Source organism: Pseudorca crassidens, chromosome 8 (genome assembly GCF_039906515.1).
Source record: "Pseudorca crassidens isolate mPseCra1 chromosome 8, mPseCra1.hap1, whole genome shotgun sequence".
Classification (NCBI taxonomy): domain Eukaryota; kingdom Metazoa; phylum Chordata; class Mammalia; order Artiodactyla; family Delphinidae; genus Pseudorca; species Pseudorca crassidens.
Genome location: NC_090303.1, coordinates 22,929,896 through 22,956,298, shown reverse-complemented (window position 1 = coordinate 22,956,298; position 26,403 = coordinate 22,929,896). Strand labels below are relative to the sequence as shown.

Genomic DNA, 26,403 nt, shown 5'->3' with positions numbered 1-26,403 from the left:
TTTACTCACCCCCAGTTTATAAATTATCCATAGTACTCATATTTTTTTCCACTGGGATCAGTTTTCATAAATTGTATTTTCCTAAGAAATTATCCATTTAATTTAGATTTTCAATTTTCTTAGCATAGGTTTGTACAAAGATTTGTGTTTATGATTGCTTCCCTTTTGTCATTTTTTTTACTTTGTTATGTGTGACATCTCTTTTTAATATTAAATTAGTGCTTATTTTGCTGGTTTTTAAAAGAAACAGCACTTCAATTAATATTACTATTTTTCCATTTTCTACTGTATGAATTTTTGCTCTTATCATTTATATTCCTTTCTTGTGTTTTGTTTTGTTTTGTTCCTGGAGGGATTCCTTTATTGTTCTTTTTCTAGCTTTTTGAATTGGGAATTCACTTTCGTTATTTCTATTCATATATATGTGTGTGTGTGTGTGTGTGTGTGTGTGTGTGTGTGTGTGTGTGTGTGTGTGTGTGTGTGTGTATGTACATATGTATGTAATATATATATGCTATAAAATTTCCTCTGATCACTGTTTCTTTTCTACAGATTTTGCTACTGTTTTCACTCTCATTACTTTCAGAAATTCTGCAATTTCAGTTTACATTTCCTCTTTGACACATGACTTGTTTATTTAGAGTTTTTAATTTCTAGATGAAAGTTCCACTGATTATGATTTTGGTATTAATGTCTAAATTTTACTGCATTATGGTCAGAGATTATTGTTTGTATTATTTCTGCTTTGTAGAATTTAAGACTTTTGTAGTTCAACATATAGACAATTTTGGAGAATGTCCCATGTGTAGTTGAGAAGAATATATATTCTCTATTATTGGGGTGTAAATCGAAAAAGAGATGAGGGGAGAACCAAAAGATTTGCCTAATTAATTATGCTATATTTAGTTCTTCTTTACCTGTAATTTTGTCAACTTGACCTATCTTAGACTGGAGCAGTCTTAAGTATTTATTAGTGTCTTTCTAGTTCCCTTTCAACTCCTATAGTTACCATTTTATAAAGGTAATTTATATTATTTGACATACAGATATTGAAACTGGTATATCTTCATTGTGAATTGTGACCTTTATTGTTATAAAGTAGTGTTCCTTTTCCTGGTTAATGCTTTTGACTTCAGTTCTGCAGACTGGCAGCATGTCTATACTCCCTGTTTGTATAAGTTTTTCCATTGGTCTGGCATATCTTTACCAACCCTTTCTTTTTAGCCTTTCTGAATCACTCTATTTAAATGTGTCTCTTCTTTACAACATGCAGTTGGGTTTTTCTTTGTGAGCTAATTAGAAAATCTGAACAAGAGAAGTAAATTGCATTCATTTCTATGTTTTAACTGTCATATTGTTTTATGTTGCATTTATTGACCATATCATGTTATATTGACTGTGTTTCTCTATATAGCCTTTTTCGGTTGGGGGGAGAGTTATTTGTTTCTTCCTTTTGGTATTTAGGACAGTATGTATTTGTGTTTTTATGTTTGCCTTTATACTGCTACCTTTTATGAGGCTCTTGTTCCTTTGTTAGCTTTAAATGGTATTCTGTGACTCCTTTGTATTGCCTAAGCAACACTCAGTGAGATCATTGGTCATTCTCTCCTTTTTATCTTCTCTCTTTTTCGTTTTATTTCAACAGTGTCTAAACATATAATCATTTAATTATTATTAGAATAATATCCTTGTTCCCACCTTTCTTCTACACTTAGATCCATAATTAAATGTCTTGAATGATACTATCAGTCCTTGCTTCAGTCATCTCTTGGTTAAATTAAGTAATTAAGTTTGGTTTAATTAACATGCGTAGGCACCTCAGGAAGGATTCTGGGACGCAGTATTCCTTGAGTTCTTGCATATTTTATTTAATTTATTTTTTATTGGGGTATAATTGCTTTACAATGTTGTATTAGTTTCTGCTGCACAATGAAGTGAGTCAGCTGTATGTATATCTATATCCCCTCCCTCTTGGACCTCCCTCCCACCCCCTCCCCCATCCCAACCATCTAGGTCGTCACAGGCACCAAGCTGAGCTTCCTGTGCTTAGCTAGCAGGTTCCCACTAGCTATCTATTTTACACATGGTAGTGTATTTATGTCAAACCTAATCTCCCAATTCGTACCACCCTCCCCTTCCACCACTGTGTCCACATGTCCATTCTCTACATTTATGTCTGTATTCCTGCCCTGCAAATAGGTGCATCTGTACCATTTTTCTAGATTCCACAAATATGCCTTAATATACGATATTTGTTTTTCTCTTTCTGGCATACTTCACTCTGTATGACAGACTTTAGGTCCATCCACATCTCTACAAATGACCCAATTTCATTCCTTTTTATGGCTGAGTAATATTCCATTGTATATATGTACCACATCTTCTTTACCCATTTATCTATCATTGGACATTTAGGTTGTTTCCATGTCCTGGCTATTGTAAATTGTGCTGCAGTGAACATTGGAGTACATGTGTCCTTTTGAATTATGGTTTTCTCAGTGTATATGCCCAGTAGTGGGATTGCTGGATCATATGGTGGTTCTATTATTAGCTTTTTAAGGAACCTCCATACTGTCCTCCATAGTGGCTGTATCAATTTACATTCCCTCCAGGCTTCCCTGGTGGCACAGTGGTTGAGAGTCCACCTGCCGATGCAGGGGACATGGGTTCGTGCTCCGGTCCGGGAGGATCCCACGTGCCGCAGAGCGGCTGGGCCCATGAGCCATGGCCGCTGAGCCTGGGCGTCCAGAACCTGTGCTCCGCAACGGGAGAGGCCACAACAGTGAGAGGCCCACGTACCACAAAAAAAAAAAAAAAATCTACGAACAACAAATGCTGGAGATGGTGTGGAGAAAAGGGAACCCTCTTGCACTGTTGGGGGGAATGTAAATTTTTTGCCGCTCCGCGGCATGTGGGATTCTCCCGGACCGGGGCACAAACCCATGTCCCCTACATCGGCAGGTGGACTCTCAACCACTGCACCAACAGGGAAGCCCTGTTTGTAGATTTTTTGATGATGGCCATTCTGACCAGTGTGAGGTGATACCTCATTGTAGTTTTTATTTGTATTTCTCTAATAATTAGTGATGTTGAGCATCTTTTCATGTGCTTTTTGGCCATCTGTATGTCTTCTTTGGTGAAATGTCTATTAGGTCTTCCACCCATTTTTCAATTGGGTTGTTTGCTTTTTTGATATTGAGCTCCATGACCTCTTTGTATATTTTAGAGACTAATCCTTTGTCTGTTGCTTCGTTTGCAAATATTTTCTCCCATTCTGAGGGTTGTCTTTTTGTCTTGTTTATGATTTCCTTTGCTGTGCAAAAGCTTTTAAGTTTAATTAGGTCCCATTTGTTTATTTTTGTTTTTATTTTCATTACTCTAGGAGGTGGGTCAAAAAAAAGATCTTGCTGTGGTTTATGTCAAAGAGTGTTTTTCTGTGTTTTCCTCTAACAGTTTTACAGTTTCCAGTCTAGATTGAGGTCTTTAATCCATTTTGAGTTTATTTTTGTCTATGGTGGTAGGTAGTGTTCTAATTTCATTCTTTTACATGTAGCTGTCCAGTTTTCCCAGCACCACTTATTGACCAGGATGCCTTTTCTCCATTGTATGTTCTTGCCTCAGTTGTCATAAATTAGGCGACCATATGTGCGTGTGGTTATCTCTGGGCTTTCTATCTTGAACCATTGATCTATATTTCTGTTTTTGTGCCAATACCATACTGTCTTGATTACTAGCTTTGTAGTATACTCTGAAGTCAGGGAGCCTGATTCCTCCAGCTCCATTTTTCTTTCTCAAGATTGCTTTGGCTATTCGGGGTCTTTTGTGTTTCCATACAAATTGTAAAATTTTTTGTTCTAATTCTGTGAGGAATGCCATTGGTAGTTTGATAGAGATTGCATTGAATCTGTAGATAGCTTTGGGTAGTATAGTCACAGTATTGATTCTTCCAATCCAAGAACATGGTATATTTCTGCATCTGTTTATGTCCTCTTTGATTTCTTTCATCAGTGTTTTCCTGTTTTCTGAGTACAAGTCTTTTGCCTCCTTAGGTAGGTTTATTCTTCAATATTTTATTCATTTCTTGTGATGGTAAATGGGATTGTTTCCTTAATTTCTCTCTCTGATCTTTCATTGTTAGTGTATAGGAATGGAAGAGCTTTCTCTGCATTCCTGCAACATTACCAAATTCATTGATTAATTCTAGTAGTTTTCTGGTGGCATCTTTAGGATTTTCTATATATTGTATCATGTTATCTGCAAACAGTGACAGTTTTATTTCTTCATTTACAATTTGGATTCCTTTTATTTCTTTTTCTTCTCTTATTGCCATGGCTAGGACTTCCAAAACTATGTTGAATAAGAGTGATTCAAGTGGACATCCTTGTCTTTTTCCTGATCTTAGTGGAAATGCTTTCAGTTTTTCACCATTGAGAATGAAGTTTGCTGTGTGTTTGTCATATATGACCTTTATTATGTTGAGGTAAGTTCGCTCTATGCCCATTTTCTGGAGTGTTTTTTATCACAAATCGGTGCTGAATTTTGTCAGAAGCTTTTTCTGCATCTGTTGAGATGATCATATGGTTTTTATTCCTTAATTTTTTAATATGGTGTATCACATTGATTGATTTGTGTATATTGCAGAATCCTTGCATTCCTGGGATAAACCCCACTTGATCATGGAGTATGATCCTTTAAATGTGCTGTTGGATTCTGTTTGCTAGTATTTTGTTGAGGATTTTTGCCTCTGTGTTCATCAGTGATATTGGCCTGTAGTTTTCTTTCTTTGTGACATCTTTGCCTGGTTTTGGTATCAGGGTGATGGTTGCCTCATAGAATGAGTTAAGGAGTGTTCCTTCCTCTGCTATTTTTTGGAAGAGTTTAAGAAGGATGGGAGTTAGCTCTTCTTTAAATGTTTGATAGAATTCACCTGTGAAGCCATCTGGCCCTGGCCTTTTGTTTGTTGGAAAATTTTTAATTACAGTTTCAATTTCATTATTTGTGATAGGTGTGTTGATATTTTCTAATTCTTCCTGGTTTGGTCATGGAAAATTGTACCTTTCCAAGAATTTTTCCATTTCTTCCTGGTTGTCTATTTTATTGGCATATAGTTGTCTAGAGTAGTCTCTTATAATCCTTTGTATTTCTGTGGTGTCAGTTGTGATTTCTCCTTTTTCATTTCTAATTTTATTGATTTGCATCCTCTCCCTTTTTTTCTGCACAAGTCTCGCTAAAGGTTTATCAATTTTGTTTATCTTTTCAAAGAACCAGCTTTTAGTTTTATTGACGTTTGCTATTGTTTTCTTCGTTTCTATTTCATTTATTTCTGCTCTGATCTTTATGATTTCTTTCCTTCTACTGACTTTGGAGTTTTTTTTGTTCTTCTTTCTCTAGTTACTTTAGGTGTAAGGTTAGATTGTTTATTTGAGATTTTTCTTGTTTCTTGAGGTGAGATTGGATTGCTATAAACTTCCCTCTTAGAACTGCTTTTGCTACGTCCCGTAGGTTTTGGGTCATTCTGTTTTCGTTGTCATTTGTTTCTATGTATTTTTATTTATTTCTTTGATTTTTTCAGTGATCCCTTGGTTATTTAGTAGCACACTATTTAACCTCCATGTATCTGTGTTTTTTACAGTTTTTTTCCTGTAATTGATTTCTAATCTCATAGTGTTGTGGTCAGAAAAGATGCTTGATATGATTTCAGTTTTCTTAAATTTTCCGAGGCTTGATTTGTGACCCAAGATATGATGTATCCTGGAGAGTGTTCCATGTACACTTGAGAAGAAAGTATATTCTGCCACTTTTGGGTGGAATATCCTATAAATATCAATTAAATCTATCTGGTGTATTGTGTCATTTAAAGCTTGTGTTTCCTTATTTATTTTCCGTTTGGATGATCTGTCCATTGGTGTAAGTGGGCTGTTAAAATCCCCTACTATTATTGCATTACTGTCAATTTCCCCTTTTATTGTTGTTATCATTTGCCTTATATATTGAGGTGCTCCTATGTTGGGTGCATAAATATTTATAATTGTTATATCTTCTTGGATTGATCCCTTGATCATTATGTAGTGTCCTTCCTTATCTCTTGTAACAGTCTTTATTTGAAAGTATATTTTATCTGATAAGAATATTGCTACTCCATCTTTCTTTTGATTTCCATTTGCATGGAATATCTTTTCCCATCCCTTCACTTTCAGACACATTCAAACTGAAAGTGAAGGTCTGAAGTGGGTCTCTTATAGACAGCATATATATGGGTCTTGTTGTTGTATCCATTCAGCCCTTCTGTGTCTTTTGGTTGGAGCATTTAAACCATTTACATTCAAGGTTATTATCCACATATATGTTCCTATTACCATTTTCTTAATTGTTTGGGTTTGTTTTTGTGGGTCTTTTTTCTCCTCTTGTGTTTGCCACCTAGAGAAGTTCCTTGAGCATTTGTTGTAAAGCTGGTTTGATGGTACTGAATTCTCTTAGCTTTTGCTTGTCTGTAAAGCTCTTGATTTCTCAGTTGAATCCGAATGAGATCCTTGCTGGGTAGAGTAATCTTGGTTGTAGATTTTTCTCTTTCATCACTTTAAGTATATCCTGCCACTCCCTTCTGGCCTGCAGAGTTTGTGCTGAAAAATACACTGATAACCTTATGGGGATTCCTTTGTTTTTTGTTTTTTGATTTTCCCTTGCTGTTTTTAATATTTTTTCTTTGAATTTAGTTTTTGTTAGTTTGATTAATATGTGTCTCAGTGTGTTTCTCCTAGGGTTTATCCTGTATGGGACTCTCTGTGCTTTCTGGACTTGGGTGACTATTTCCTTTCCCATGTTAGGGAAGTTTTCCACTATAATCTCTTTGAATATTTTCTCAGACCCTTACTTTTTCTCTTCTTCTTCTGTGACCCCTATAATTTGAATGCTTGTGTGTTTACTGTTTTCCCAGAGGTCTCTGTGATTGTCTTTATTTCTTTTCATTCATCTACCTTTATTCTGCTCCTTGGAAGTTATTTCCATCATTCCATCTTCCAGGTCACTTATTCGTTCTTCTGCCTCAGTTATTCTGTTATTGATTCCTTCTAGTGTATTTTTCATTTCGGTTATTGTGTTGTTCATCTCTGTTTGTTTGTTCTTCAGTTCTTCTGTGTCTTTGTTAAACATTTCTTGTATTTTCTCTATCCGTGCCTCCATTCCATTTCTAAGATTCTGAATCATCTTTACTATCATTACGGTGAATTATTTTTTAGGTAGGTTGCCTATTTCCTCTTCATTTATTTGGTCTTGTAGGTTTTTCCTTGCTCCTTCACCTGTGACATATTTTTTTGTTGTCTCTTTTTTTTTTTTTTTTTTTTTGATGGGTGGGATTGTGTTCCTGTTTTACTCATTGTTTGGCCTGAGGCTTCCAGCACTGGAGTTTGTAGGCTGTTGGGTAGAGCTGGGTCTTGGTGCTAAGACGAGGACCTCCAGAAGACCTCCCTGGGGCCTGAGGTTGTCTGTTATTCTAGTGGTTTGGATTCAGAGCTCCCACTGCAGGAGCTCAGGTATGACCCCCAGCTCATTAACTAAGATCCCACAAGGTGTGTGGGGAAGCAAAAAAAATAAAAAATAAATAAAAGGAAAAAAGAGAAAAAGGAGCAGAACAATAACAACAAAAAGTAAAAAATAAAGATTAGAAAACTAACAGATATGTTAGAAAAAATAAAAATATAGATGAAACAACAACCAGAAGGTAAAACAGAACCACAGTAGCAAAAAGGAGGGAAAAAAAAAGCCAGAAAAGGCCTTGGCTGTGGGGGGGCGTGGCTTAGGCGGGGCAGAGTTTGGGTTGTGGGTGGGGCCTATGCTTAGGACCCACAGGGCCAGAAAAGGCCCTGAGGGGGCAGGGCTTTGGCTCAATGCAGCAGGAGGGGCCCAGGAGTGCCTCTGGCCTTGAAGAGTGCAGGAGCAGGTCCAGGACCCCAGGGGGCTCACTGGGGGAAACACTAGGTGCATTACCCAAACATAGGCTCATTATCCCAGAGAGTCCCTCTCTTTTCTTCTTCTCCCCACCTTCCTCCTATGCCACTAGGACCCGCGTGTCCAGAGAGGGCCCCAGAAGGCAGTGGACCAGAGCCAGAAGCCCAACAGGCTTCCCAAGGCCAAGTGGGCTGGGGAAACACCTGCAGTGCTTCCCCTGATCCCCTGGCCCTGGAGGGCCCCCCCCATCATCCTCTCCTCCTCTTCCTCCCTCCTCCCTCCCTCCTATGCCCCTAGGGCCCCTACAGCTGGTGGGGGCCCCGGAGAACTGAGGAACAGGCATGTGAGCCTAGCACGCTTCCCAGGGCCCAAGTGGGTGGAGGAAATGCCCTCTGCACCTCCCCTGATCCTCCGATCCTTGAGGTCCCTTCCCCATCCGCCTCTCCTCTTCTCCCCCTGCCTCCCTCCTACGCCCCAGGACCAACACGGCCCAGAGGGGGGCCCGGAGAATGGAGGACCAGGCCCAGGAGCCCAGCAGGTTTCCCAGGGCCTGATGGGTGGGGTAAACACCCTCCACACCTCCCCAGATCCTCCGAGCCCCCTGAGGGTCCCTCTATGTGAGGGAACTCCTCCCCTCTAAGCCACCCCTCAGGGGTGCCGGTCCTATCTGGCCTCCACTTCTCCTCCCCCCTCACTCCACCCCTACCAGGTTGCTCAGGGGTTCCTCCCATCTGCTTGGTCATCAAAGTCCCCCACCAGCGTCCCTCTTGCGTATTTTAAATGTGTGTGTGTGTGTGTGTGTGTGTGTGTGTGTGTGTGTGTGTGTGTGTGGATACTGTTGATTGGCTGGATATAAAATCCTTGGTTCACTCTTTCTCTGAGAATCCTTAAAATGCTGCTTCATTATTGTCTAGCTATGTATGTTATTCCAGAGATGTGATATCAACTTGATTTTTTTTTTTTTTTTATTGTAAGGAACTTATTACCTTTTAGTTTTTCCTCTATAATTTAAGTCTAATGACTAACTGATAGCTATTGTGTTGGATTTGATTGTTCTGGGACAATGTTCCAAGTACTTGGGCAGCCCTTTCAATATAGAAATATATGCAGTTATTTTATTTCTGGAAATTCTTCTGGATTATAGTTTTAAGTATTAGTTCTGTTATTTTTATCTTTATGTATTCCAATTATACATATACTGGATTATCTTTGCCTGTATTCTATATGGATGACTTCATTCTGATTATTTTTTACTATTTGTTGATTTCATTTTGTTCTCTTGCCTATTGCCATGTCTTTCCTCAGTGGTCCTTACTATAATTCCAACTGAATTGATTCTCTCTTGGGCACCTTGTAATTTAGTTTTAATTTCAAAGATTCTTTTTTTTTTTTAATTTTCTCATTTTAGTCAACTCTTCTTACTATCTTTCTGTTCTTTGTCCATTTCTGAACTTTTAAATTTCTGATTCAAAATGTTGTTTTATATTTAGAAATGCTTGTTTGAAAATATCTTGAGATTTCATTACAGTTTTCTCATTTGTGCTTTTGTTTATGCTTGAAGGAGGATAATAATTTTTTATTAGTCATATCGCTTTGACTCTCATTTCTGATTTCTTGTAATAACTTTGTATGAATATTATCTACTTTCTATTTATTTTTATTTTTTTCCTAAACCAGCAGTAACAGTTTTGTATAAGCAAAAATAAAAGAGTTTGGTTGATTACTACATTCTTAGTCCATGAGCACCCTCTTCTGTTTATTTTGTGAAGCACTAATTTTTTAGTAGATGATATATTTTTTTTTGCAGAGGGAATAGTTTGTATGTCTTACGATTCTTTTTTTGTTTCTTCAGACACAACAGAAGTTGTGATTCTTACCTCATGATTCTTTCCTATCGTAACCAAATTTCCATGGGCCATTTCCTCTTTCAACATCATTTCCCTCTTCTTCTTAAGAAGTGCCTTCCTAAGACTCCATCTCTCATTCTGCTCACTTTCAAACATCTTTTTTTTGGTTCCCCAGTAGCTGTGTTCTGATCAACCATGTCTGTTAGCATTTTCCAATTCAGGACAGGACTTTATCTTTCTGAGGGTGATTTTGTCTGTTCTTCCACCCCCTAGGCTCCTTGCTCCCTCTCTTCTTTTCTGCACACTCTCCACCTGAGTTTCTGATCCAGAATGGGCTCTTGAGCTGGTTCTGCTAGATTGGGGTGTTTATGTCTCTACCTACATATACCTTTTCAAGTGCATAGTATTTTCTTTCTCCTAATTATGTTGTAGATGTGGGTTATAGATGGTTTTACTGTTCTCTTAGTGGATATTTATGGTTTTCTGGGTAAGTGGAGAGGTTAAAATTTAGATATCAGCCTTTACATTATAGGAGCCCGGCATGTTTCAATAAAGGATCTTAAGTGGATGATGATGATAAATAGATCAATAGATGGATTAATACAGACTTACAGAAATTAAGAGGAAACTGGAGATGTATATTTGAAGTCCTAACATATAGTTGTTTCCCAGATCTTTCATTATGGCCAGACCTTTCTCCAAAGCTCTAGGAATTTGAAAAACAAAACCAAACAACCAAAAAAACCCACCTACTAGATTCCTCCCTTTTTCACCTTCTAGTGCAGCTTGCAAACTTAAACCTAATATGACTTTCTGAATCTTTACCAGACAGCATTCTTTTTTTATGTCATGCCTTTCTGCCACCACTTCTTGTCACCGTCTCAAATATATTACTCTGTCATCTTTAAGTGAACATTGCAAAAGTTCACATTTATATTTGACAACTTTTTTTCCAGGTAGAAAAGGGCCCCTGAATATTGAGCACACATTTCTTTATATATCACTATCTGTCAGAAAAAGCTTATACATTTTCTACTCAAATTTGGTAAGATACATTAAGGAATAAATTTAGTTGGAATTTGTGCCATTGTATGTTTTATCAACAACAAGCCCGTGAAATTGTAGTTAATACTTTTAAAACCCATTATAATACTGGAGTAATGAAATACTCAGGCTGAATCTATATGGTAGCATGAATTAAATGCCAGTGTTGTAAAATACAGATCAGCTAGTTCTCCTTTCCACTGTAAAAAGTAGTAAAACTCCTATACCCAGGCCCATGAATGAAGACTTCTTAGCCTATATTTCCATGATATCAACTGGGTTTGTGCTCTTGCATGTAGACACTCTCTGAGGAAGATGAAAAAGAGAAATACAGGAACAATTTTTATTTTCAATTTTAGGTTCTAAAGTTTGTTGTTTTGTTTGATTGTTTATTTTTGTGACTGAATGGAATAAAATTCTCTGGTAAATAGGAGCAAATTTGAGTCCTGACACACAGGAAAAGGTCTGGAAGTATACACTCTCAACTCTATCTTTATGTAGGGAAATGTGACTGTGATTAACATATCATTCTTTTATGGATTTTGTTAAAAACAAGAATGAATTCAGAATTTACTTTTATAATTATACTCCTTGGGAGCAAAAGTTAAATGACTTTTCCAGGGAAATTTAGTTATACTTCCCAATTAATATACTATGTATACAGCAAAAATCTAATAAGAATCGTAGGAAAAGATTTTAATATGGGTAGTAGCTATCACTATATTGCATATTATTCTACCTAGGGAACTTTTATATGTTTCTTATGTTCTCTTGTGATGTCATCACCTCTAAAGCACAATAGCAAGAGACTCAATTTTTTTAAGAAAGCAAGTCCAGGGCTTCCCTGGTGGCGCAGTGGTTGAGAGTCCACCTGCCGATGCAGGGGACACGAGTTTGTGCCCCGGTCCGGGAGGATCCCACATGCCGCGGAGCGGCTGGGCCTGTGAGCCATGGCTGCTGAGCCTGCGCGTCCGGAGCCTGTGCTCTGCAACGGGAGAGGCCACAACAGTGAGAGGCCCACGTACCTCAAAAAAAAAAAAAAAAAAAAGAAAGCAAGTCCAAATAAAATAACATAAGATTGAAGGAAATGGTCCCTGTTCCTGTCTCCAAAATCTTAGTACTTAGTATGCTTTCTAAATTGGTCCACCTTCCTGGCTTTTTAAACTGCCCACCAGGATGGGCCTTCACACAACTTTTATGAATTAACGTAACCCATGCTATGACCCATACAAGATGCTGCCCCCCAGGAAAGGAACAAAACCGGACTCCAGATTTTGAACTCATATTACTGAATTTGTATCTCTAGGATTCAAGATGCAGTAACACTTAAACATGAACATGGCATTTACTTAGTTTTTCCAGTGAGCAGAAAGATAGGCAACAGGGGAAAAAAAAAGAAAAAAAAAGGTAATATAGCAAAATTAAAAGTTACTTTCTTGGAAATATCTATTAAAAGTCAACATAATATAAAAGAAGACTAAAAATGCAGAAATCCTACATTCTCATTTTGTTTAAAAATTTAACACTATCCAACTTAATTCAGTGTTATATGTATCTGATTGGATGTTAATAAAGTGTGAGTAGAAGTCATCTACTCAATAGTGAGAGTTGGTGAAGTAGCTTTTTTCAGTTTTTTTTTTCATTTTGAAATTATTTTAGATTTCAGAAAAATTACAAAAATAGTACAAAGCATTTTCTACATACCTTTCACCTCACTTCCCCTAATATTAACATCTTTCATAGCACAATTATTGATGTCAGGAAATTAACATTCATGTAGGCTAGTAACTAATCTACAAGTCTTATTTGGCTTTTACCAGTTGTCTCACTAACGTCCTTTTTCTGGTCCAGATCCCACCCTGCATTTACTCTTCGTGTCTCCATGGTCTCCTCTACACACTGTGACAATACCTCAGTCAATCTTTCTATTTCATGACCTTGACACTTTTGAAGAGTACCGGCTTGTTATTTTCTAGAATGTTCCTCCACTTGTGTTTGCCAAATGTGGCAAAAAATGGACACAGCCCCCAGCCATACCTGATTAATATGTGAGTGGGCTCTTGACCTGAGGACAGCCATTACAGTGATCTGCCGGGCTAAGTAACTTGGATCTATTTTGAAGAAAACAAACTGGATTAATGAATTAGGGTGGATGCAGGGGAGGAGGCTGGGTACAGAACTGGGAAACTCAAGAGATCAAAGTAGTGAGATAGTGTATCTTAGGTTCCTTATAGATTTTCAGTATTTGGGTCCCATTTCCATAAAGAATACTATCCTTGGGTTCTACAAGTTGCCCAGCTGTAGCCTGAAAAATGTTTTTTTGAGCTAATAAAGGAGTCCCAGTTTTCTGCAACAAAAATGGACCTAACAAATAAATAAGAATTGGACAGAGCGAGTAAATAAAAAAAAGAGCGTGGTGGCTGCGGCAGAATCCAAGCTGAACTAGATGCCTCTTTAGTTTTTGATTCTATTAAAGTTTTACGAAGCTTATATGACTGACTACAAATTAACCTAGACATTTTCACAGACTTTTGCAGAGTGGATCACTATAGGAATATCTAATCACTGAATTTTCCCCATGGTTCCATGGCCTGAAGAAAATCTCAGTTACAGCAGTTCTTAATACAGCATTAACCTTGCTGATCTCAAGTGTCTATTTTTCTCTGTTGCATAGTATAGGTTATGCTTTCATTAGTGTGACCTTAATCATCTGCACATTTGTCAGGTATTATTGAATACAGTATTCTAAATAACCCAGGACCCAAGAGTTCCAAGCTGCATACTTGGCTTGGCTGGGCAAATAGTACAAAATTGGAAATTCTTTTTTCTCGTTTGTTAGCTTAATTTTAAAAAGAAGCAATTGGTTTTTAAAAACGAATTGAAGTCCAGATAGCTAATTTTTCATAGTGAAAGATGTTTCTTAACTGTCTTAATTTTTCATCATATACATGTATACTCTTCAGTTAATCTTAAGAATTTATTTTATGACTTGGCTTTTCTTTGCCACTCAGGAAGAATGTCATTAATGGGAATACACACAAACACATATCCACACATACATGCACATGCATACACACAAACATATATACATACACATTCCTGTATATGTTCACACACACACACACACACCATTTTAAGCATTGGTTGTAGATTTTATACCTATTCTGTCCTATTTACAAATGAACCAGTGTGTGTATTCTATTACTTGTTTCTTGTAACATTCAACCATCACTCCTCTGCAGACCTTGTAAATGAAATGAATGACAGCTCTTTGTAACAGGTTAGAGCTACAGTGTATCATTTTGTCTCAAATTGTGAGTCAAGGACCACTTAATAGTTCATCTTAAAGTATAAATATTTATAATATATAATTTTATTTAGACATGAATTAATAGTTTATTTTGGAAATATGAAATAAGCAAACAAACTATATTAATATCGTATGAAAAGCAAATCAGATTCCCCCTGAATTCTGATGAACACTTCATGATGGCAAATGGGAAAGAATGCCAATGAATTGTTTCCAGAACCTTTGGCACTGTAAATCCACAAAGATAAAGAATCAGTGAACTGTATACTTTGGAGATACATTGCTTAGCATTAGTAATTTACTCAGAAAAAAAAAGCCAAAGATAAGGAATAAGTGAAGGAATAGATTACACTGTAAAAGATATTTTTTTTAAATTTGACCATGAAATGCTTCCATTTGGCAGTGCCATTAGGAAGTAGGACTAGTATTCATAAAACTAAAACTAAAACTAAAACTAACCACGTTAGGCTTTTACTCTGAAAATTATTAAATATTATTATTTTACATATTATTGTATTCATCAGGTGATGAATACCTGATATATATATCACGTATTATATTATATATATGATTATTATATATATGAATCCATGTATTCAGTCATATTAATAATAAATATTCATAATATCAATTCTTGTCCTCTGTATATTCTTTTACTTAAGCTACTTGTAAAAGGCACTCAGTAGATGTTTGTCAAATGGATTTTTCTTTTTAATAGCCAAATTCTCCGATAGCTTGGGGAATTTGGTAAACATCATCTGGATAGTTATTCTCATTAGTTTAAATTAAGTATTGTTTATGCTGTATTAAGCAGAGTGCCTAAATGATATCTGAATTGGCTAAGGTCTCTGGAACCAAAGTACAGGGTTCTTAAATCCTGAGTTGTTGTATAGGTAAAATGAGTTAGTGCATGGAAAATCCATCAGTACCTGGACCATAGTAAATACTCAGTAATATTCTTATTATCATTTTCACAGAAAAATTTCTTAAGATGCTTCACAATTTGGTATTGTATATTTATTAACATATGACTTAATCCAAAAATTATTAAACCAAGGCATAGCCTAGATTTTATAGTTTAAAAAAAATAAATAAACTTGAAAAATTTCTTCAGTATTTAGGCTAAGCTCCAATGATGGAAGCCATAAAGGAAAACACTGAGAAATTTACCAATCAAAAATTAAAACAACTGTGTTGAAGAAAATGTTCAACAAAATTAAAATCTAAACAAACTCTTAAAAACATATATGCAACATATGTAACAAAGGACTAATACTCTTAACAAGTAAAAAAAAAAAAAAAAAACTCTTATGAATGGATTTATAAAAACAAGAAATGTACAAAAGAAAAAACAGTTGCCCAAGGATGAACAAATAAAAAATGTTGAAACTAACTAGAAATCCAAGAAAGGCAAATTAAAACAACTATGAGATACTATTTAAAAAACAATTTTGTTGATTTTTTAAATAATGATATACAGTATTTTATCTGCATATCCAGAATTCAAAAGCTCTAAAAACTACCTTTTACACTCATTTGACAGCAAAAGGTAACCTGACCTGGACATGCTGGCAGACCAGTGCTAACTGATGTGAAGTGGTCCTTTTTTTGTGCCTCTTAGTGAGAATCACATGGTTTGGGCTGCTTAAATACTCATGGCTTTGATTATAAGGTGCTTTCTCAGACTCTGCTTGACGTGTTATGGAACAGAATGCATTTGCCTCGTGTTATCCTTCTAAAATCAGAAAAATTGTGAATTTCAAAACCTCTCTGTCCCAAAAAGTTTTGGATGAGGAATTATGGACCTGTATTTAATTTGATGGTACAGAGAAACAAAGTCAATTCATAAACTCCCAGTGAAGTTATAAATTGGTTCTCTTTTGTGAGTGGATGGCAACAACTTGGATATAAATATAGATATACATTTATCAAAAGCCATAAAAGGGTACATGCCCTTTAATCTGAAATTTTACCTCTAGGAATTTATCATAACTAAATTACTTGGAAAATGATGAAAGATTTAGGCTTTAGTAAGTCCAACACAGATGATATATAACTGGAAAGTCCCAAATGTTCAATAATAGAAGATTGGTGGGATTACACAGGCTCTGGCCACATCCCACACCACTACTGTCCACTTTAAAAGTGATATTTTGCAGTAACACTCATTCACATTGAAGATGCCCGTGATACTTTGTTAGGTAGAAATACTAGGCTGTAAAAATAATATGCACTATATGATCTAGCGTCTTTAAAAATTATACACACACACACACACACACACACACACACTTATCTCTGGATGGCAGGATTGCAGGTGATTCTAATTTTCTTTTATAACTGCTTTTCTATGGTGAAAATGTGTTACTACTTATAAAAATAAAACTTTTAAGTGTCATTTAAACATATTACTTAGAGCATGTCAATATATCTTACTTAGATTTCAAGTTATATATGTATTATTAATGTATATGAGGAAAACTAGAATATTCTTCATATTTATAGGAGTTAATAATTATAAAGGCTTAGTGTATTTGGAAACAGTATCATAACACAAAGCCTGGTTTTCAAATAACATGTTTTTGCTTAAAGTAGCTTTTATTGTATTGTTGATATTTTAACGTGTATTTATTAAAATTTGCTATGGAGAATTGAAAATATGAACCATATTGTCAAGGAAAGTGTGTTTAGAATTTTAGACTTTATACAAAAATATACCCAAAGAGTTTATTGGCAATATTCAAATTCTGACCCATGGAGAGAGAAAAGCAAACTAACCATCTCGAATAGTGGGGTGTCAATTGAGAATGTATAATGTCTTTGTTTCAGTCATCAGAAACAATTTGCTATTCTCAGAAATATATTTTGAAAATAGGATCTTCATCCTGAAATGCTCCTTTTAACAATACAAATAAATGAGAAAGCTGTATGCTCTTTCAGGAAAGCGATTTGCCTTCTGTATTACCTTGAGTGGTGATAACATGATAACGTGCCATTCTACTGCTTGGCGTGGGATAAACAGCTAGACCCAGCAGTACATCTGCAGAGAAGAGAGTTCTGTGTTTTAAGTGCCAATTTTCAAGTCAGTGCTTCTTATAGTCCCTACAATATGCACTTGAAATTTGGTGCTGACTCTGAATGCTTTATTCCACTTTAGTAGACTATTTCTGCAATCCACGAACAATTAAATTATATTACTTTTTATTAGAAATAGTGTTATCTGTTACTTACTGAAAGAAATAACTCTTTATTTTTCAGAGCTTCCATATGGCTGGGAAAAAATCGATGATCCCATATATGGCACTTATTATGTTGAGTAAGTCTCTAAGTTTGATATTAACTTGTTATTAATGTGTTGTGAAATTGTGTTAGTATTTCATTTATTGAGCTTGTGTGGCTAACAGTCCCTTTATTCCTTTGTCGTCTTACTTTGAAGTACCCACAAAGACTCTAGCAGCACTAGCTAGCTGTCTCTTGCTCTCCAGCTGGCTAATTTGTCATTCCTTTCCTTTGACTCACGATTCTAAAACACCAGTTGGAAAAATGTGTTTTACACTGTCCTCTAAATGAGTGATAATTAAAGACATCAAAGTAAATGCCCTTCATTTTGCAATCAGAATGTTGGGAGCTGACTAGTTGTGTAAAAGAGATACTCTATTAAACCAGATTTCAGAGTCAATTAAATGAAGCAACCATACTTTCCAGTTGAGGGATGAAATAAAATTAAGATTTTTTTTCCTCTCTTTTAAGGCCTCATTTTAAATCAAGAGTATTTTTTTTGTAGATTGGACTTTTATGTTATCTATTGGAGGTTTCATTACCTTAATGTATGTATCTTAGCATAATATGAGTTACCCCTCTATGCACCCTTTTATTCAGGATGAAGCCCCTGTTAGGGATTCAGTTATATACACATCTTTTTCTTAGGAAAATCAAATAATATTCATAATTTTCAAAAGTTAAATACGTGACTGACTTTTCCAGAACCCCTCTTCTGATAGAGAAATTTTTATTTTTTATCTATTGTGTCATGTTGTTAATGTTATTTGGGTGAATAAGAAAACCAGATACCCAAGAAATGCAGAGGCTGAAAAACTGAAGATGTTCTCACTCTCCATCAAGATCTAACTCTGTTTTCTCCAATCATATTCTGTTTAGCGATAATAATCTAGATGGTAGAGGATTACAGACTAATGGCATTATTGCTAAATTATTTTTGTAGTAAATTGTTCAAATTGTTATTGAGCTTTTACGAAGCGTCAGGCCCTTCTCTGCACTGGGGAGGTGCTGATGAGGATGACCTGTGTGCTCCCTGCCCTTGGGCATCTCCTTCATGAACACTTGTCTTGAATAGTTTGACCCACCATCTTCATTTGGAAAAGCCCCAATTTTGGCACCACAGTCAGTCATTTCCAGTGAAGGTGAATTCACTTCCTTTGCCAAACGCAATTTTCTAACATAGTATCTAATTCTCTAACATCATGTACATGCTCAGTAGATGCAAAAATTAAGATATGTACATGGAGGTATCACTAATTGCAAAAATAAAGGGAAATCACTTGTAAATAGTTATAAGGCTCCTATTCCTACTACATTGCTCATCAATTAAAATACACATATATTTTAATAATAATAATGTAGCTGCAGCTCCTGGTTAAATTTATCAACATTAAAGATTTTCAATAAGTGCTACCTTCTCTTAATTTGTTGAATTAGACTGTCCCTTGCCTAAACCTGTTACATCTGAAATCCAAGATATTTCCATGTAAGGAAAGAGAATGGAGGTATGTGACATACCAGATCTCATCTTTAATACACTCTCTTGCAGAATTCATTGAACAAGAACCTTCTTCTAAGTTGAGATATTGGCAAACTCCATAAAGAGCCAGATAACAAATACTTTAGGGGGCCAAATGGCCTCTGTCACAACTGTTCAGCTCTGCTGTTGTAGCTTGAAAGCAACCGTAGGCGACACTTAAATGAATGGGTGCAGTATGTTCCAGTAAAACTGTATTAACAGAAACAGGCAGCTGGCCAAATTTGTCATGCAGAACATGGTTTGCTGACCCTTTGCCATATTCGAAATCTTCAGATTCTTCTTCCATGTCCTCAGCTGCTTTCCAATGTGAGAAACAGTATTTAAGTCAAACCTTCTTTCTCTGTCTAACTGTCACAGAGGTGAGAGACCCACATGACCGAAAGCAATGCTTCCTACCTTCTTGATCACTGAGGCGTGTGTTCTTCAAGTAAAGATCTGCTGCTGGTAGTTAATTATTGAATTGGACATTAACTATAAGCGTAAAAGAAAATGGTCCTCATTATCATTACATTTCACATGGTTTGCTTTGTACTTGTTTTTGCTTAAATTACATTTCTTTCTACATTTCTTCACTTCATTTTTCATGTATCATCACCATAGTAAGAAAATTATTCGTAATTTAGTCAGTTATATCTTATATAATTAGATCAGACTAACACATTTAATAGTTTTAGATTTCAGGTGATTGTGAGGTCTTAGATACAGGTCATAGTGAGTCAAATAGTTTAACTTCCTTCAGACTGCATCCAGTTCCACTATTTGTCATGGCTTTTTCCCCATTACATGATTCCATAAGGTATACCAATAGCAACAGTTAGGTGTGTGTGTGTGTATCAGACCAATCAAAAAATTGAGACAGATAATCCAAACCTCCAGATAATTTTAAGTAGAACTCTATGCCAATATTTCTTGGAAAATAATTAAAATACCTCAACTTGTAAACATTATATGTTTACATTACATAGTGGGTTCTCTGTAGAGCTGTCATTTTTGGTGTTTAATTACATACCCAATTACACAATTAGAGATCTGGTTACAAAATACGAAAAACATTCCACCTTCCTACCAAGTGGCAAAGAAGCCTATGCAGGGACACTGGAAGTCTAACTTAGCAGTCAGTTACTCTTCACACAGACCAACAGCTGGGAGAGGAAGTTGTGGAGTGGGCTGTCTATCATCAGCAGGGCACGTCAGATTGAAATCAGCCTTGTGCCTCTGACACAGTTGCACACACACTCATTCCTGCCAGCCTCAGACAAGCAGGTAGGATTTCAGCAGTCAATAGCAGGAAAGTGTCTGTACAACTTGAAACTGGAAAACCTGGATTGAATCATTTTTGACCACTATTTATTGGTGACTTTACTGTGCCATAATTCTGTCCTGGGCAAATGCAATTTTAAGGTTATAGGTTTAATATATTTAAAACTTATATATAAGTATCATGTCATCAAAACAGTTAACATCTACTGAGGGCTCAGTGTGTGCCATGAAGCGAGCTAAGAGCTCAACAGTCTTTAAGCACATTTATAATCCTCTCTATAGTGTAATGAGGCAAACTGTCTTAAGTTGACAGATGGGGAAACTCTGGCTGAGGAAGTTGAGTAACTTACCCAGCATCACACATTATTGAGAGGAATGGGCTCAGGCACTGTGACTGCAGAGCCCAGGCTCCAAACTCTTGCTCGAAAACGCATCCCATAAACGTAGTGTTCATAATCCTCACATGACGGTCTGAACAAGCTTCTGGGACTCGTCACTGGAGAAGAATAAGGGGTCCCCAGAGGACATCTCCTCCCTGGCTGCACTCTAGTAGTGTCACAGGAGGGTTCCGACAGTGGGAGCCGTGCTGTGCACAGCCCCATCAGGCTGGCTTCTAACTCACTCATTCTGAGCCACCAGCTCCATTACCCATGACTTGAGAGTGGCCCTGGACACCACAGCCCCCAAGAGTGAGACTAGCAAGTCCTGAATGAAGAAGAGGCCATACTATGTGGGTCTCAATGTAGGGACGTTGCCCCTCGTTTGGAGCTATAGAGACAGCCACGCAGGTCTGTATTTTAGAGAACAGTGAGCCATACTCAACATCTTTCCTTATTTCATCTGAAGACAGGACAGACAGACCACATTTCTGCTCAATGTAGACGCAGAAAGAGGTTAGCCCTAGTTTTCCTGACACTAAATCCTTGACAGTACAGCACTTAGCAATGTATTACAAAGTCCTAAAGTTGCTAACTAGAAATGTAACTGTCACTGTTCATAAAGGGAAATTTCTTTAATGAAAAAAGTGCAAAATGTAGAGTTGAACAGCTGTGACTTTTGTATAAATGTGTCTTTCTCTCCTCTTTTGTGGAATTATGTCTGCTGGGTTACATTTTGGTTTCAATGGCAGTTATACAATTTGCTTAACTAGCTAGCCCAGAAGACACAATTTCCTGGGGCAGCTTTCATGCAAAGCTGCCTTTGCTGGCACAGACGGAGAAGCAAACCATACAACTACCGTGAAAATAATAGTGGAGACTGACAGATGTGATTTTCATGTAAAGGTTTTACAAGTTTTCATGTGATATCACACATCTGCTACTATGAAATGTTACTTGTGTGCAGTTCCAGAAAGTATGAAAGATACTGTATAATATCTCCAATATAACATTAAATGTGAAAGGAAAATTGCATTCGTTTCATGGTTAATGATGAGTATTTGTCATGATGTAGCAAGTTGGAAAGTGGTTAGAGAGGATTTTAACTCAATTGCATATCTTAAGAATGTTTCTCTCCTTCATGCCTTTGAGTAGTTTTCTAAATATTCTAAGAAAATGCTTACTAACTTCAGAATTTTTGAAAAGTCAGCATAAATGTAAAACATTTCCAATTAGAAATCAACATAAAAGAATACCTTTTAAAATCTTGCTTGTTCTTAGAGAATCTTTTTTCTATATTGAAAGTTAATTTTTCAAACTTTCAACGTTTTCTTCAATCTTCAAAAACTAGCATACTGTTTTGCTGCTTTTAAACAGCTATTTAACAAAGAAATCCTTTCCCCAGCTTAACAGATTTGTGTAATAGAACACTGAAGTGCACTGCTGATGAATTTGCTCAGTGATATTCTAATCTAAAGTGAGCTCTAAATTTTGTCAGTAGCATTTGGTCATGTCAATTATTATCACTTAGTGGCCGAGAGTATGGGCTGTAGCGTTTCACAGTATGTCAGCCCTGCAGCTTCCTAGCTGTGAGACCTTGAGTAGACAGATTATGGAGAAGGAGGAAGTGGAGGAGGATGAAGACCAGAGAGAAAGGAGAAAGGAGAGAGGGGAGGGGAGAGGAAGAAATTTTATTGTGCACCTACTACGTGCCCAGCAGTATTCTAACTGCTTTACATATACTAACTCATTTAATCCTCACAAAGCAAAACAAAACAAACAAAAAAAACAACAACCAAAACTATGAAGTCTGTGTTACTATCCCCATTTTATAGATAAGGAAACTGAGACACAGAATATTTTTACAAGTACTAAATAATAAAGCCAGAATATGAATCTAGGCAGTCTCATCACACAGCTGGTGTTTAGCACTTAACACAGGTATGTAGGACGTGCTCAACAAATATTAGTTAGTTGTATTTTATCATATGTATCCCAGTGACATAGATAAGGACTCTCCTTCTGGCACTACTTGCTTTTCCAGTTCTTTCATGGTAAAATACACCCCAACAGTGAACAATTCTAAGGGAAAGTATTTGATCTGTAAGAAACATATAACTTAATCTCACGGTTAGAGTGTGCCACATTGAATTAAAAAAATAGCATTTATTCTAATTCCATAAGCCCACTGAAAATGATGAAGCAGGGACCGCAGAGTGTGGTGTTTCCATGGCTTCCAGAGGGGTTGAGGTTTCAGGGTAATTCCCAAAGAAGATATTTTTGTTGTAATTATCTCTGGTACATGCCATCTTATACAGCTGGAGAGTTGTGATGATAATAATAACGATAGTGATGTTTAAGGCACTATTTTAACTTTCAACTACTTTCACGTCCATTGTCCCAGATGATGATCACAGCGTTTACAAATGAGAGAACCAAATCTCTGAGGAGTTAAGTGAGTTCTCAATGGGCATATGGCTAGTAAGGTTGCAGCTGTCTGATGCACGTAGAGCTAAGAAAGACCTTTTAGTAGAGTAGCTATGTTTTTACACTATTATAAGCTGTTTAATTTATAAAGTATTTCTCATATTTGTTAAACAAGTATAAATCGGTTAATGAAAGGAATAAGGACATTGAAATAAATGTGGAGTATTCTATTTCTAACCAAACTACAATTGGTTCTTTTTGGCTAAGTCATTACACTTACCTTTCTACCTCCTCCTGGCTGACCGAGGCCAAGGTCATAGTATGTGGCATCCCTCCTTTCAGCCTGGAGAAGACAAGCGATCAAGCTTCATTGTGAGGGATCTCCTAGCTCAACATACATGCTCTTTACACTATGGTAGCATTTCTGATCGCTTGTAATTGGTAGTTCTTATTTACCCACTCTGTACTACCTGCTTGTATTATATAAAGTTCAACTGGCTATTGATCTACTTTCTTAATACTGCAGTTCAACCACAGATCAGTAGAAAAGCTTATGGCTTCCTTTTACGCTTTATGCCAGGGTCCCTCAAATATTTTTAAATTATGAGTCTTTCAAATCAAAATGAAGTCTCATGTCCAATCTCCCTTCTCACCACTACCATCCAGTCAAGATCTGGATACATGCCCCTCATCAAGCCCTTACATGAGATTAGAGATCATTTTTCATGCTGTAAGATATTTCCCCATTGCTGATTCATTTTAATATGATCAACATTTATCTTGTATACCAGTTACCTTGTCTTCCCCTGAAGGTTTTTTCAACTAAAGGTAAGAAAACTTGACTCTGTAATTGAATACACTTTTGTTAACAACTGCTTATTCATAAACTACCTTATTTAGCAGATTTTCTGTTTCCAAATAAAAACTGTTTTAGTCACCCAGAAGTTTAAATAGGTTTAATTGCAAGTGGACTTTTACAAATAATGATAATTTATTCACTTTGACATCAGACTTCCATGTGTTTTTTTATTTTTACAATTCTAATAAATCATTTTTTGTCTTGAAGTCAATAATAAAAGAATTATTACTCCAGCATCATCTTTCCTTTGAGAATGTGTTTGTGAAGAAAGATGAATGCAATGTAAACACTAATTTTTTTTTTTTTTTTGGTTTGTTTGTCTTTAAACCTTTTTATCAATCTAGCAAATTAAATTGGGCTCTTGTTTAGGCACTTCTGGAGAGGTTAAGCACAGGCAAACAGCACAGGATCACAACGGGTAGCACAGAGCAGGGGAACTTGGTGGTAGAGGCAGCAATGTCCCTGAGCCCTCATCATCGCAAGGAGAGATGGCAGGAATGGTCAGAACTGGAAACACCATTTTGTATACTCCCAAGGAAGGACCATGCTCCCTCCTTCTACTCCATCTTTTTTATAGGACCATGAGAGCTCGAGACTGGCCATATGAAGGCAGGGAGGTCAGACTGCACTTAGACAATGTTGTTCAAGGGACTTTCAGACAGCCTGTTGAGAGGGATATGAACAGGTGAATGTGGGGAGTGTCATTTCTGCACCGAGAGGTCCTAGGATGCTGTCAGAAGTGCTGTCCCTCCTGCTGGAGGAGGGGACCACCTATTTCTATTCCGTGTAGCTCATTGCTTGGCAACGCAGAGAAAGCTGCCACCGTCTTTCACTGGAGAATTCTGTTTGGCTCTTGCCAAGGCAATGTTATAATAAGAAGTAGATCACTGTCATCATTCTGTAATTTGTGAAATAGCTTTTTCGGTTATTAATTTCTCTGTGGATTAAACATGCTAGGTTTCTTGTGAGTGAACTGCAAATTGTCCCATGCTGTCACTCTGTATCACCACATACTTTGGCGTCATATCTTAGACTGAGACTAAGTTCTGAAGTGAACACATGAAGTGAAAAGTTGGTTAGAGTCAAAATTATCCTAAAAATCCCTCAGGATCATGTCGTGTGGAGACTAGCATGCTCAAACAAAATGGCTGGGTTTTCCTTTAGTGCTGGAAATGGATTCTTTCTGGAATTAAAGGGTTTGGCTGGCATTTATGTCTTTCCGATCTTTAATATATACAGAACTAGAATCACATTCGGCTCAGAGAGATGCTATCAGAAGGATGGAGAAATTTAGTCAAACAGAGGAAGCAGTAGAGTGATGTCATTCTTTGGCACATTATTATGAATAAAACAGAAGATTGTCACCTTTAAGAGGTAAAATGTAATGCCTTCCTGCTCCACGTGAGAACTATAATTTCATCTTTTTCAATATGCAAATAATGTTTTTCAAAATTGTTTTTGTGTCACAGACCATAATATTAGTAATAGTTTCTCCTTTTTTGTATTCATGGTTTTGAATTTACAAAATTCAAAATTACGCTTAACCTCGCTGGCTTTTATCTGTTAAATGAGTGGTTTGGATTAGGTGATTGCTAAGGTCTCTTCTAGTTCAAGGAATATCCACTGCACCTTGTGTTAACAAGGGTAAATTTGGCCATTTTCCTGTGTTAATCTTTTTTTTTTTTTTTTTTTGGTTTTTCATCTGTTCTCTTTTTTTTTTAATTTTTGAATTTTATTTTATTTATTTTTTTATACAGCAGGTACTTATTAGTCATCAATTTTATACACATCAGTGTATACATGTCAATCCCAATTGCCCAATTCATCACACCACCACCACCACCCCCTGTGGCTTTCCCCCTTGGTGTCCATACGTTTGTTCTCTACATCTGTGTCTCAATTTCTGCCCTGCAAATCAGTTCATCTGTACCATTTTTCTACGTTCCACATATATGCGTTAATACACAATATTTGTTTTTCTCTTTCTGACTTACTTCACTCTGTATGACAGTCTCTAGATCCATCCATGTTTCAACAAGTGACCTAATTTTGTTCCTTTTTGTCACTGAGTAATATTCCATTGTATATATGTACCACATCTTCTTTATCCATTCATCTGTTGATGAGCATTTAGGTTGCTTCCATGACCTGACTATTGTAAATAGTGCTGCAATGAACATTGGGGTGCATGTGTCTTTTTGAATTATGGTTTTCTCTGGGTATATGCCCAGTAGTGAGATTGCTGGATCATATGGTAATTCTACTTTAAGTTTTTTAAGGAACCTCCATACTGTTCTCCATAGTGGCTGTACCAGTTTACATTCCCATCAACTGTGCAAGAGGGTTCCCTTTTCTCCACACCCTCCCCAGCATTTGTTGTTTGTAGATTTTCTGATGATGCCCATTCTAACTATTGTGAGGTGATACCTCATTGTAGGTTTGATTTGCATTTCTCTAATAATTAGTGATGTTGAGCAGCTTTTCATGTGCTTCTTGGCCATCTGTATGTCTTCTTT

General features: G+C 36.5%; 1 protein-coding gene across 10 annotated transcripts in view; it reads left to right on the top strand.

Annotated features, from left to right (window-relative positions):
* The window catches only part of MAGI2 (membrane associated guanylate kinase, WW and PDZ domain containing 2), a 1,357,470-nt gene that overhangs the window by 967,046 nt on the left and 364,021 nt on the right, over nt 1-26,403 (top strand). For all 10 annotated transcript variants that reach the window (XM_067746035.1, XM_067746031.1, XM_067746038.1 and 7 more), the window contains one exon: nt 17,404-17,461. In XM_067746035.1, the coding sequence (XP_067602136.1) occupies nt 17,404-17,461 (58 nt within the window). The remainder of the gene's footprint in view (nt 1-17,403; nt 17,462-26,403) is intronic.